The sequence below is a fragment of the Nothobranchius furzeri genome, chromosome 3 (genome assembly GCF_043380555.1).
Source record: "Nothobranchius furzeri strain GRZ-AD chromosome 3, NfurGRZ-RIMD1, whole genome shotgun sequence".
Taxonomy (NCBI): Eukaryota; Metazoa; Chordata; class Actinopteri; order Cyprinodontiformes; family Nothobranchiidae; genus Nothobranchius; species Nothobranchius furzeri.
The window spans coordinates 67444686-67458796 of NC_091743.1; the positions used below are offsets into that span (position 1 = coordinate 67444686).

Consider the following 14111-nt stretch of genomic DNA (forward strand, 5'->3'; position numbering starts at 1 on the left):
ATAAAGTGATAATTCTCATTATTTGAAGTGTTTTTGTGGACAGGTCATATGTTAGCTGTTGTAGGTTGCTCTTCAAACAACCAGGAGAAACAAGGATAAGCTCAGACAGGATTGAAAGGCTAAAGGCTAGTCCAGTAAGGGAAAGTGGGATTTTATGTAGCTAAAACAAGCTAAGAAATTGCAAGTTTTAATATCTTTACAATACTGTCACTTTTATAGAATGTGATTTGATTATTAGTGCAAGCAGCTGGTTTTTGTATTATGCATCATGGAGCATTTCTAGCTGGGATTTAATGGTGTTTCTGCAGAAATACTCCTGTTGTAAAGATTAGCATCCCTTTAACGTGTCAATGTGTAGTTTTTATCATTAATCTTGAAGTATCCATTGAAATGTTGTTGAAAACAATTAAATGATGCCCAGTTTTTGAATAATATTGGCAGCTTAGTAACACATAACCATAAAAATTGGGTCTAAAATACATGGGAGCAGGTCTAAGTCTTTGGGCAACTCCATGTTTCCTTCTACGGGAGCCTGTGAGGTGAAATGCATTAACAAAAGGTTACGAAATTATTGATTTACACATTTAGCTCTTTACTTGTTGTCAGTGATAAAAGGTAGTCTGATGTGCTCGTCATTTTGCTGGAGACTGAACAATCGGACGGAATACTCGTTCGAATATTGCACTCCCAGGGAATTTTTACCCTAATAGCCATCCGTTGGTAAGGTCTTACTCTAACACACACAAAAAACTTGTTTACAATGATTTAGGTATGTACTGCCCCCTATCGCCAGGGTAAATACACACCATCACTCTAAGTTTGAGAAAATTACAATCAGAATTAGTGTGAAAATGTCAAGTCAAAGTCAACGTCGTTTTATTGTCACTTCTACCACATGTGCAAGACATACAGAGAAATGAAACTGAGTTTCAGTACACACAATTCAACAAGAATTGGTGCCTGTGGTCCTTCGCAACATGAGTCGCGCTACCTTGATGACCCAATAACTAACATAACACAAAAAACAACCATGCAGTAGAATGACGAGATCCAGAAACACAAAGGTTTCAACAATGATTTTTCAGCTTTATGCTGAGAATCCAGTTTCATGAGCCTTCAGGTCATTTTCTTTTTACTATCACAAAGGTTTGCATAAGTAAATTTTTGTTTTCGCACAGTAAAACACACTAATGCTATCATAGTGAGTTTGTTTTTGGCAGCATCACATAAACACAGTAAAAAATATAAAACACACAATTAGAAGCTTTTTTTCTTGCAGCCTCAGAGTTCAATAATTATAAAATACCTAAAGGAAGCAAAAACAGTTACATTTAAAATGATTAATAGCTTGTAAACCAGATTTAAATTGACCAATTGAAACAGTTTTACATAAAAATGTTTCTTCTAGCACACAAGCCTCTGTCTTTTTATACTGTTGTGTTTTTCAGCTTCATAGGACGTTAAACAGCTCTTCAGTTGAGCACAGTAGACTTTATTCTGCTCTGCAGCATCTTATTTCCCTTTCAACGTAAAATACTTTAATGCACACCTGTTGACTTCAGTCCACATATCTACTGTCAGATGTGACCTTCTTAAAACCGTTGTGGAGTTTTAACGTTGTTTGAAGAAGTTGTTCATCAGCCGATCACCTCTCTCAGAGAGCCAGTAACCCGCCATGGCTGCCACAGCTCCCATAAACATAGAGGTGTAAACCAGATCTCCCTTAGCTGCAAGTGTGGCCAGCGCACAGAGCACCACCCCGAAAAACATCTGCTGCAGCACCTCCACCTCTTCATCCTGGAGATCCTCAAACAGACCTTTCTCCTGAACACCTGCAGGAGGAGAGAACAGACGGTTAAGTTTCTTTTTATTGGTTTGGAATAATAAATAATCTGTGTTAAACTGCACTCACTGGGCAGCTGCTTCTTCACACAAACACCATTTTCTCGGGTGAATCCTTCAGCACAGCCGCAGCGGAAAGAGCCTTCTGTGTTGAAGCAAATCTCATCCAGGCCATGGCAGGCCAGCACCCTGTCACTACATTCATCCACATCTAGGCAAACACATCTAGATTAATGCTAAATGCATCACATTTGGTAGTGTTCTCCTGATAATTACCTACACACTTGGACCCCATTAGTCTGTATCCTGGAGCACATTTCCTGCAGCGAGCTGGTCCGCTGCCCAGGCAGCCCACACAGGACATGTCACACGCTGGCGAAACACAGGTCATGTGCTTATTTTACCATTCACACACACTAGTCGCAAACAGTTGCAAGTGGTTTACATGATAGAAAATTTTCAAAAACATTTTATATGTTGAGGCGGCCCACCGGAGCTGTGGTCGCAGAATTGTCGGTGCCTGTCGTGGTGGCAACCCCCGAACCCGCTGGTGGACACCGGCGGTTAGGGATGCTGTCAAGCTGAAGAAAGAGTCCTATCAGGTCTTTTTGGCCTGTGGGACTCCAGAGGCAGTTGACAGGTACCGGCAGTCCAAGCGGAATGCGGCTCGGGTGGTTGCCAAGGCAAAAACCCGGGCATGGGAGGGGTTCGGTGAGACCATGGAGCAAGACTTCCGTATGGCTTCAAGGAGATTCTGATCCACCATCCGGCGCCTCAGGGGGGAAAGCAGTGCGCTACCAACACTATCTATAGTGGGGACGGTGTGCTGCTGACCTCTACTCAGGACGTTGTGGATCGGTGGGCAGAATACTTCGAAGACCTCCTCAATCCCATCGACACGTCTTCCAGTGAGGAAGCAGAGTCTGGGGACTTTGGGTTGGCCTCTCAAATCTCTGGTGCTGAGGTCAATGAGGTGGTTAAAAAGCTCCTCTGTGGCAAGGCTCCAGGGGTGGATGAGATCCACCCGGAGTTCCTTAAGGCTCTGGATGTTGTGGGGCTGTGTTGGCTGACGCAGCTCTGCAATATCGCATGGACATCGGAAAACTGGAGCGTGAGATCGATAGGCAGATTGGTGCTGCATCTGCAGTGATGTGGGCATTGTACCGGTCTATCATGGTGAAGAGAGAGCTGAGTCAGAAGGCGAAGCTCTCGATTTACCGGTCGATCTACATTCCTACCCTCACCTATGGTCATGAGCTTTGGGTAGTGACCGAAGGAACGAGATTGCGGATACAAGCAGCCAAAATGAGTTTTCTCTGAAGAGTGGCTGGGCTCTCCTTTAGAGATAGGGTGAGAAGCTCGGCCATTCGGGAGGGGCTCGGAGTAGACCCGCTGCTCCTCCACATCGAGAGGAGCCAGTTGAGGTGGCTCGGGCATCTGGTCAGGATGCCTCCTGGACGCCTCCCTGGTGAGGTTTTCCAGACACGTCCAAGTGGGAGGAGACCTAAAGGTAGACCCAGGACACGGTGGAGGGACTACGTCTCTCACCTGGCCAGGGAACACCTTGGGATTCCCCTGGAGGAGCTGGCCCAAGTGGCTGGGGAGAGGGAAGTCTGGGCCTCTCACCTTAGGCTACTGCCCCGCGTCCCGACTTCGGATAAGCGGACGAAAATGGATGGATGGATGGATTTTATATTTGATGTTGATGCTTTATGAAGGCCTTTAATAATGTTTTTAATTTTAATATCTGGCAGCAAGAGAAGTATTCAGCTGTTTCAAACTAAATAATGACTGCTTCCTCGTAACACCAAAGGTAAAACAGATTGTAAAACTGAACTGAATAAGTTATTGTTTATTTGTTTAATCAATAAATGAAATATTAATCTTCATTAAAAGTGTGCCGAGAACCATAGACATGAATATTCAGACACCCCATTGGGACCTGGAGAGCATAACAGTGTCGCCGCCATATTGGATGGGTCCCTCACTCTCCAAACCCAACTGGAGTCAACGCAGAGTGAGCAACTACCCCCATGTTCTTGTGCAGTCTACAGTTGCAACGACCAGCGTTCTACTGGGAACGGATCATGTGGGATTACTAATGACTTTTCTAGCCTACCTGTTGGGATTTCATATTTTAATTCTTTTAAATGATGTTTATATTTTAATTATCATGCCATACCATTCTGTGAAAAGCACAATAAAATGTTTTTTTTTTCAGTTAGGTAAGCACCTACCTCAGGAGAAATAAATGCACTGGGGGCAAATGTAGACCCATCCAAGATGGCGGGGGTCTGCTTAGTAATGCATTACTTAATATTAACAGTAATATTAAGCAGTTAAGACTTTATCTAATGATTTATTATATTTTTCTTAATAATGCACTAAGCAACGTTAATAAAGGGACCCTTATTGTAAAGTGTTACCAAACAATTTATTTCATAAAATCCTTTGCCAATATGGTTTTACGACACTCCAACAAGGCCTGAGTTTGTTAAAGGTTTTATTTCAGCATTGTAATAACTTTGCGCATTGTTTTTTTTTATATTTGTAAAGACACTGACCTTTGCACAGAAAGGACCCTTCTGTATTTAAGCAGTAGCTGTTCTGTGAACATTTACCCAACTTTGTGCCACATTCATCGATATCTAAAACAAACAAAACAAATGCATTAATTCTTTGAAGCCGTAATTATTGTAAATGTGGTCATATTCAGACCACCACTCTATAAACTTTACCAACACAAGTGTTGTTATGAAGAATCCATCCAGGTCTGCAGAATTCACAGTTATCTGGCTTTGAACACTTGCTGCAGGCATCTGGACAGCTGTGCGCCCGAACAGCCAGCAGACTCAAAAACAGCACGTTTCTGGGAAGCCACTTAGTTCCCATCTGACCAGAAGACAAAGCTGTCAGTATCCTGCAGGATATCACCCATGCATGCACTAAATAATATTTAAAACTTTAATAAAGTTTTAAAAAGACACAAAACATATGATGGTGGTAGGTAGTGTTTATTGGGAACCAGGAACAGAATGCATAAAAACTCCTAGAAAGAAGCTTAACATTATGGTGAGCTATGATTTGAGGTAAAATCTGCATTTGTGTTTGAATATTTATACTTCATGCATTGTCTTAATACTCAGCTTTCCTCATAGAATCCACAGTTTCTTTTCAAAGTTGCACACCGATTAAAAAAAACTATCTGAATATGAAACAAAGGGTTTGAAGGATCTGTACCAATTTACAGGATGAAAATACTTCACATTTGTGAGTTCATAACTTTTGAAGCAAACCTTCATTTTTACAATACTTTGCACAGCTCCAGTAAACATCTGTAATGCTCCTTTAACCTAATTTAGGAGTTTTAACACAGCCTCTCAGTGCTGCAGCATTCAAAATTAAAAATAAAATAAATACCATCTTGTTGTGAATAAACTCAGTCGCTCACTAAAACAGTTGTTAAATAAATAATAATTTAGTGTGTTTACCTTTGAGTCACCAGAACAGAACCGTGTTTGACAACTTTTAACAGAATGAAGCCAACCGAGACGCTTCTGTGACTTGTCCAGAAAAACTTTTGTTGCAATGAAGACAACCTCCTGAGTGGGTGGAACTTGCTGTAACCAGGCATGTCTGTTAACACCACCCCTCTGAGATGCAGAGAAACACTTGACAAGCACACCCCAGTGCTGGTAAACTGACACTAGTTTCTGCCAATGAGACTGACTCACCAACTTCAGTGTGACACAAAAAGTATTTATAGACCGATGTTGACAGCTTTATGGATACAAGACTGTGGAAAATAGAACGTCTCGTTTTTATGTTTAGATCTTTTTAATACATTAAAAATGGCTAATAATTAAGATAGTAATCTAATTCTGATGGGGCTTCATGTATTTCCTCGGTGTCCAACCACTGGTTGTTTTTAATCTCATCACTTTTGTTGCAGTTTTGCATGTGGAGCCAAACACCTTTCCTAAAAACTTTGCTGTCCACCTGCTATACTAAAATATTTGTCTCAAAATTTTTCTTTTAATCAACATATTTGGAGTGAAGTCTTCAAAGTGTCTTCTGTCCATCAGATTCCGTAACCTTCACTCTGCAGCTGGGCTGTTTGTGCCATTTCTGGAGCATTCCAACTTTCCCTCCATCAGCCTTCTACCTGCATCCCCTCCACATCCACCCGCCGGGCCCCATGTTAGTCTCTACCACCGTCAGCTCAGTCAGGAGCGACTGAGTCTGAGAGGGGAGCTGAAACAGAGGTAGGCCCCGGAGCAGCTCTGGGAGAGATTTTTGATTACTGGAGTCAAATTTCACCAGAAGAAAGCGCTCGGCTGCCTTGCCCAGACTCTTGTGTTTGTGAATGAGGCACAGTGATGCAGTAAACAGGTCGGAGTAAGGAGACAGGAACTGCTGTGTCATTTTAGCTGCTCCATCTCTGTTTAAACGGCTCCACTCCTCGGCTCTTTGTGAGGCTTTCGGGGTGACAACAAGCACAACTCTGCCACCCATCCGGTCCAGCTTTAGCATCTGTGAGTGGAACCACAGCAGAGGTCCCTGAGAGCACTGCTCCTTCCTGCTGAACTGGTCCACGGATACGCTGAAGCCCTGGCTGCAGAGGAGGGACCCAAGCTGATGAACGGACTCGGCAACACCATCATCCACATCTGGAGGGCTCAGCAGAACCAAATGACCTTTTCTGCCAACTTAAATTGGGGGGAAAAAGAGACAGACTTGTATTATCTTGAGGTCACATCTTTTTTTAAAACAGAAATAAAAACAGAACTCACTCTTTACAAATCCTCCATGAGGCCAGCTCCACGCCCATTCTATAAAAGCCAGAATGTCACAGGTAAATATAACACACAGCTCGTCAGAAATAAAGCTAGAGAACTTAACTATATACAAATGTTCAATTGTTCAAAATGCATGAGGCAAAAGATTCAAGACCCGGCCAACAAGATTAGGTCTGTGGTGGGAATGAAAGAAGCTTTTGTTGGATGCTCTATGGGAAATTCCAACCAGAGTTGGAAACCAGCTACAAATGACACTTTACTGCTTGTCTGTTTGGAAATATTACGCCCATTTCATACAAGAGAAAACAATAAGATAACTTACTTTTGACATAATCATGCAGTACACAAATCATGAGTGCAGTCAAACACACAAGCAGCAGCACACCAACAACCAGGAGACTCCAGTGCCATCTGCCAGCTGCAGCAAGAGCAACAAAAGCTGTTTCAGGAAAATCGAACAACACCAATACTTTGCTTCAGTTAAGGAAAAAAAATCAACTTTAATCCAAAATCTGTATCTTTAATATAAAATATTTCAAACTCACCATCATTAGTACAGATTTTCCCAAATTCATGATCTAATCCTTGTATTCTGACCTGCAAAAACGGACAAATAGCTCTAGTTTGTTTTGGAGCTTCACTGAAATGAGCATTTATGTGTATGAGAGTATTGAAAGTATTTCACCATCACACAATGTGAAATCTGTTCGTCTATGCTTTCAAAGGCCACTTCATTTACCTGAAAAAGAAACAGTTGTGGGTTTTTTACAGGTTCTAAATAATTTTTAATTCAACAAGATGATGTAGAAAGGTAGATTTTCTTGTGAGACAGGATGTCGTTACCCAAAGTCCCTTGATGTTCTGTTTCCATGTGTCATTGGACAACAGCCTGCTGTCTTTCCTTTCCTTGCAGTTTTTGTGGCAGAGATGCACTTCCCCTTCAAGCCGGCAGGGGGCGGAAATGTTCCATAACAACATCATGTCTCCATTTGTCATTTTGCTCAAACGCATGTCCACTGTCACATTGTTCCACATGTTTTGTTGTAAGTGATGTCGTAATGCTAAAAACAAAGCAAGAAAAACAATTCATCATTACAGAAGCATATCAAATCTGGTTACTTTGGAAAATAAACTCAATATACTTACTTTGATTAGAGATTTTGGGAAAACAGCCATTGAAGGGACACTTCTCAATGCGTCTAGACACCTGGTCAGTCTTATACCATGCCTGAAATACACGAAAGCATAGTTTATCATCTGAAATGAGACATTTGGTATGGTTGATGGAATACATTTGTGATACCTGGATACACAAGCAGGGGGCCACAGAATAAAATGGGATGGTGTTTTGGCTTGGTTCCTGATAGGAAACATTTAAAATATTAAGCCTTAGTAGTGTAGTTAAACCAACTCGAGTTTTTACCATTTTAAAACTATTGCTTTCAAAACTGGTTTCGGTGCTTCTTGAGTCATAAACTTTAACAACTTCACATTGGACAGCTCTCTGCAGCCCTCTGCTCACCAGAAACTGCATTTAACAGTTTTGTGATTTGGGTAGGTTTGCTAATGGGAGGTGCCTGTCTTATGGCTGTAGCTGTTTACTGTGTTGGTGGCTCATACAAAGAGTAGCAGTTTGCTTTGTTAGTTCAACAATTGTCAATAAAAAGCACACGAAGAAAAATAATTTTTCTTTTTTTGTTGCCATAACTGCAGAGCATGAAAGTAAAAGTAAGAGAGTAGTATTGTGATGCAAAACATATGAGCTAAAACCAGAGTGAACATTGACATGGCCTACACTCGTTTGAAAGAGCTGAAGACTACAAAATTAAGGACTGATGGTGACCTGGCTTTGTTGCTTGTGTTGTTTACGACTGCTGTAAATTCTGCTTTCAACCAGTAGGGAGAGAAGCAGAAAACCTATTAAGTGTTGCTTAAAGAAAACCAATTTTACAGTCAGATGTTGAACAAGCAGACATTTTGACTGGTTTGACAGGAACAGACGTTCTTATTTAATGAACTTTCAAAATGCATAAGTGAATGAGTGGAGCGCAGCCCGTATTAATACACCCCAGGATTTACTTATTCTTGCAAGTCAAAATGTCTAGAACAACATGAGTCTATTTGCAAATGGCATTCAGAAGGGATTTTCTTAACTGAACAGAAACATCCATCAGAACTCTATTTCCTGGTTTAAAGTGCAGGTCTTTACTCTTTTGTCAATATGAAATTCATGTTAAAATAACCTCTGAAAAAAATCTGAGTCATCTCAGGCATCTGGAACTTAAGAGAATTGGACCCTGCATAAATTTAATATCAAACTATGATCCCAGATCAGATGTACTTCCCTCTGACACAGTTTCAACAAGGCTGACAGCTTTACATTGATAAGTTCTCTGACTATCTATGTTGCTGCATATTGTTATGTAATGCTAACAACAAACATTTGTACAGCTTTAGAAGTTTGCTTTAATAGTTGAAAGTTTGCTGTCAAGTGGTATTTGACTAAAATGTGGTGTGTGGCAAAGCATGATCATTGAAATGTACTGATGTGCAGCTCAAATGTTCCTTTATCCTTTTGCAATATGGTGACATACACACACACACACACACACACACACACACACACACACACACACAATAGTGTGTAGTAGCAAGCAGCTTTATAAGAAAATGTTTGCATGTCAACATTTGACACTTTTGCATGAGGTTATTTTGCTTAAAAAGTGTATTATTTTTACACATTTTGCTTACAAACATCATCAAAAAAAATTTGATAAATATTGCAAAAAATTGTGTTTACTTTTATGTGCACATTAAAAAACTCCCAAATACGTTTGTCAATTGAACAAATTGATATTTTATCTATTTTGATAAAATAATGATTTCTATCTTGGCATCAACTGGATAAATTAATAAAATATAAAACACTAACCTGACAGATTCCGTTTTTCTCATACTGCAAACACAACGCGGGCGAGGTCTTACTCCTGCCACTGAACTGCAGCTCAACTTGATTGGTTGTCAGATTTAGAACAAAATTAACTCTGGGCACTGAGAAGAAGAAGAAGAAGAAGAAGAAGAAGAAGAAGAAGAAGAAGAAGAAGAAGAAGAAGAAGAAGAAGAAGAAGAAGAAGAAGAAGAAGAAGAAGAACAAGAACAAGAACAAGAAGAAGAACAAGAAGAAGAAGAACAAGAAGAAGAACAAGAAGAAGAACAAGAAGAAGAAGAAGAATTTCTTGCAAATTCAAACATGTTGGAATGAAAACAATGGCTTTCTGTGTTTTGTGTGTTTTACCTTGACACTCTGGCACATGTATATGCTTCTGCCGTTTGAAGGAACACACTGTGGACATGCAGTGATCTGTGTTACAACACCTCACATAAAGCTCTCACTGAAAATGAATTATTGCTCCTCGTTATGACACTTGAACCTTTTGACCCCGCTATGTTAAGAGCTGTGAGATAATTAGTAATTATTATATGACACAGAAAGGCCAAAACGTTACCTTCATTTAGAGAAGGTGCAAAAATGTCCTCTGCAGTGGTTAAAGTGGTTAGGATAATGATTTGATTTCCATAGTTAATCCCATTGGACTGAGTGATCACTATGGAAACCTGTAGAGAAGACACACATAAACATTAAATAGGAGCAGAGCACTGGAAATTAGTCAACACTGATCAAAGGTACATGGCTCAAGTAAATGGTTAGCACCTTGGTCTGGTTTTGTTGAGCAAGAGCTGTGTGATTGATGGTAAATTCCACCTTCTTGCATGTGGACAAACCCCTGGGAATTTGATAACAGGCAGTCACTGAAGCTGTTGCAAGAAAAAGAAATGACAGATGTGGGTTTAAGGATGGACTGATGCAGCAACGGAAGACTCATATGTCCTCCCTGAACCTCCCTGAACCGTCTACAGGTGGTTCAGAACGCCTGTGCTCGGCTTCTGACCAAGTCCTCCAAACACACCCACATCACCCCGCTTCTCCTCCAGCTTCACTGGCTGCCAGTCAACTTCAGGGTTCATTTCAAGATCCTGGTTCTGGTCTATAGGGCCTTACATGGACAAGCACCATCTTACATTGGTGATCTTCTTAGTCCCTACACCCCCAGCAGGCCCCTGAGGTCCAGTGATCAAAGCCTACTGGTTGTGCAGCGCACCAGGCTAAAGACCAAAGGTGACAGATCATTTGCTGCTGTGGCCCCCAGACTCTGGAACCCCCCCCCCCCCCCCCCCCCCGCCCCCGAGCCTGAGATCAGTGGACTCAGTGGTCTCCTTTAAAAAGCAGCTGAAGACTCACTTGTTCAAGCTGGCTTTTGTATGAACTTCTTCACCACTCTCTCTTTATTCTGCTCTTCCCACCTATTCCACCTTCCTCAGGATCCACTGATTTCCCTCTTTTCTATTTACTCTCTCTTTATTAATTTTTTTAATCACAATTGTCTATTTTTTGCTCATTTTAAATATATTTTTAACCATTTTCTAAATTATTTTTTATATTTTTACATTTTTTGTTTTTGTGAAGCGCCTTGTGATTTCTATCTTTAGAGGCACTATAGAAATGATATTTTCTTCTTCTTCTTCTTCTTCTTCTTCTTCTAAAAACATTCAATTAATCACTTATTACTTTCAAAGTCCCACTTCAGCTGCACAACCGGTCATTTTCGAGGATTTTTTATGAATCAGGCTAAGTTTCGCAGTCAAACAGCAGAATTTTTTTTCAGGATATATTTAATTAAGGTGTGCATATTACCAACAGTCTTCAGGGTCACGTCTGAGTCTGAGAATTGAGAATTATCGCTATTCTTGGCCAAATCAAGATTTAGCAGTTGTGATCTTCTGACTCCAACAAGAAATCTTTAAATCAAAGGTCAGGCATACTCAGATAGCTCTTGAAGTATGTGTTGGGATGGCTCTCAGTCACTTAATCACCATTGCTTGGCTCATTGTCAGCAACTAATAAATGGGAAATTTAGCCAACGGTCATCAGCATAGAAGTGATATGATATATCAGAGAAGGGGTGAATGATAGCTAAAGGAAAGCTATAAAAAGAAAAGCATAGCGATCCCAGAACTGAGCCTTGTGGGACTCCACAAGTTAAGGAGGCAGTGTCTGAGGTAAAGTTTTTTTTTGTCTTCACTGAAAATATTTTGTTTTTGAGAGGAGAGCCAGTTAAATGCAGGACCAGAGATTCCAGCTAGGAATCTCAGTCTGTTCAATAAGGGGTTGTGTTCAAAAGCTGCACTGACGTCTAGCAGAAACACGACAGAGAATCAGCAGCCATTAGGAAGTCACTGTAAACATTTACCAGAGCAGTCTCAGCCAAGTGCTGGAATTTAAGGAAACCAGGATCTGAGCTGAGTTTCTACAGCGTTTGCATGGACTTTACTGATAAAATGTAGCTTAGAAACAGGCCAAAAGTCAAGAGAGAAAGACCGATGCGGGCAAGAGACCCAACTAGGACAGAGGGAGGTAACACATCTGATGCACATGAAGAGAGCTTCATCTGACCGAAGTCAGGACAGTTTATGTCACTGAGGAGAAGGAGGTGAATGCCTCTGAGCACTGAGGGGTTTCCTCACTAGAGGGGGGAGTTGTTGACACACTGGATCTCAGATTCAACACCTTTTACTAAACGATAAAGAAATATGAAGCAATCCTCAGCTCAAGATAACTATTCCTGCTGGGGAGGAGAATAAATGCTGGAGACAGTATCAATACAACTCTGGGATTATTCTTATTTTGGGATATGTGGTTACCGATGAAAGACCATTTACAGCCTTGTTGTACAAGTGAAGCAGTTCTTTAAAGTGTTCACGGTGAACAACCAGACTTTTTCTCTTCCACAGACACTTAGAGACAGAATACCAGCACCAAAGACAAGTCTTGCTTTGACACAGGAGCAAAGATTTAAAAAGGGTTATTGTTTCCAAGCATTTCAGACGACCTTAGTCTTTGATTATGGTCTAACCTTGTTCAGCCGTTGTCTCATCTCTGTCAGCCTCATCATCATCTCCAGACTGGACTTCATCCTCCCTGACTGAATCCAGAGGGATGTGGAGCTCTAGCTCTATCTCCAGACACAATACATAAGCTTTTCTGTCTTTGCACAGCTTAAAACCAGGTTTCAGCTTCTGAAATGCCACGTTGTTGTTAGCTTTAAAAAATTCATTTTTCAGGATGCAATCGGAAAGACCCTGGAAGGAGACAAGAATCAGAGGGAGAGATGCTATCAAATTCTCGGAAAGAAAAGATCACAAAGCAAATATTTACAGCCATGAATAAAAAGTATCCTGTTGTGGAGAGCTGACAGATGGTCTTATCTCACTCACCAGCAGTTTTTAATTAGATTCCAACAAAATAAACAGTCTGCAAGTTGAAATCTAATAATGGAAACGTTATTTTGTGTGCTGAATGTAATTTGCTTTTAGGTGTATCGTATAATACCTGTGAGCAGATGACTGTATCCCTGTCATATTTAGAAACCTCCAATGCCCAGGCTGACCCGTGCAGAGCCAGCAAAATGCCCCAGATCCATTCAGGAGGAGACATTCTGCTTCACGCTGCAGCAGACGTCCTACAGCATTTTGTTGCACATATTTCTTCTAGGAGCAACATGACGTCCCAATCAGGCTGGTATGTGGTTTTCCCTCATTGTTGTTGAAACAGTCAGCTAACTAAGACGTACGCCGTGAGCAAGTCAGTTTCCTGGGTTTCAGCCTCTGTTTATGGCCTGGTGACAATCACACGTACGTTAGCTATTTGATTTTATTCTAATTCAAACAAACAGAAATATGAATTCAGTTTTTAAAATATAAATCAAATCGGTTTGGTCATTTGAAAATGCCAGTATTCAGATTTATAACTAACTGCAAACATATGTAATAAAATGCCCACTTCTGGACATCAAGATATAAGTAAAGCAATCAAAAAAGTGAAATGAAAGGGACGTAGAAATAGTTTAGGATTATACAGGTAAGCCCTCTTTAGTGTGATTTTCAGTACTTACCCCGTTGAGGGATCCATATTAGATAAGATGTTCCACAATGAGTTTATCCACTGCTGTAACCTGTGAAGTGTTTGAGTCATATGAAAGCACAACAAACGTCAGCGGCAGATGTCCCATCCCTTCCCTCCCTCCTCTCCGATCAAGCCTCACTCAATACTGAAACTTCCTGTTTTACATTCTCATTATAGAGTAACCAACACAAGGTTAAAGTCCACACATTTTGCTTTTTTTAACAATTATCCACCTCACACTCACCTTTACACAGTGAGTGGTTTCAGTAACATGGTGAAGAGAAGCTGTAATGAGCACAGTAAGGTGTGTTCAAACAGGTTTTGTCATCTTAACTCTTGAGAAATCATGTGACCTTTGAACCCTGATAATCAGGAAAATCATAACAGGAGGAGTTTAAGTTACACGCACAGGAGCTCAACTGGTTTGACTGGACTGTCCTGGATCAAAA

The 14111-nt window shown here is 40.8% G+C and overlaps 2 protein-coding genes across 4 annotated transcripts; both read right to left on the reverse strand.

The window, feature by feature from the left end:
* Positions 1 to 859: 859 nt before the first annotated feature.
* LOC129152511 (protein disulfide isomerase CRELD1) lies at positions 860 to 5416 on the reverse strand. Its single transcript, XM_054731017.2, has 6 exons — positions 5334 to 5416; positions 4581 to 4734; positions 4407 to 4490; positions 2119 to 2214; positions 1913 to 2053; positions 860 to 1832 (listed from the first exon to the last, which is right to left on the reverse strand). Exons 2-6 carry the CDS (start codon positions 4732 to 4734, stop codon positions 1612 to 1614), a joined length of 696 nt encoding a protein of 231 aa, XP_054586992.1. The 5' UTR covers positions 5334 to 5416; the 3' UTR covers positions 860 to 1611.
* On the reverse strand, positions 4838 to 13893 carry il17rc (interleukin 17 receptor C). 3 transcript variants are annotated; one of them, XM_015958791.3, is made up of 15 exons: positions 13652 to 13891; positions 13090 to 13375; positions 12614 to 12839; positions 10354 to 10457; positions 10148 to 10256; positions 9937 to 9984; positions 9574 to 9692; positions 7945 to 8001; positions 7788 to 7869; positions 7485 to 7702; positions 7327 to 7380; positions 7187 to 7238; positions 6964 to 7080; positions 6636 to 6674; positions 4838 to 6551 (listed from the first exon to the last, which is right to left on the reverse strand). In XM_015958791.3, the coding sequence occupies exons 2-15, from the start codon at positions 13192 to 13194 to the stop codon at positions 6004 to 6006; spliced, it is 1878 nt and encodes a 625-aa protein (XP_015814277.3). In that variant the 5' UTR covers positions 13195 to 13375; positions 13652 to 13891; the 3' UTR covers positions 4838 to 6003. The 3 variants fall into 3 exon arrangements, with proteins under 3 accessions (XP_015814277.3, XP_015814278.3, XP_054586975.2); XM_015958792.3 differs by having other exon boundaries at positions 6964 to 7059; positions 13652 to 13890; XM_054731000.2 differs by lacking the exon at positions 7945 to 8001 and having other exon boundaries at positions 13652 to 13893.
* Positions 13894 to 14111: the final 218 nt, after the last annotated feature.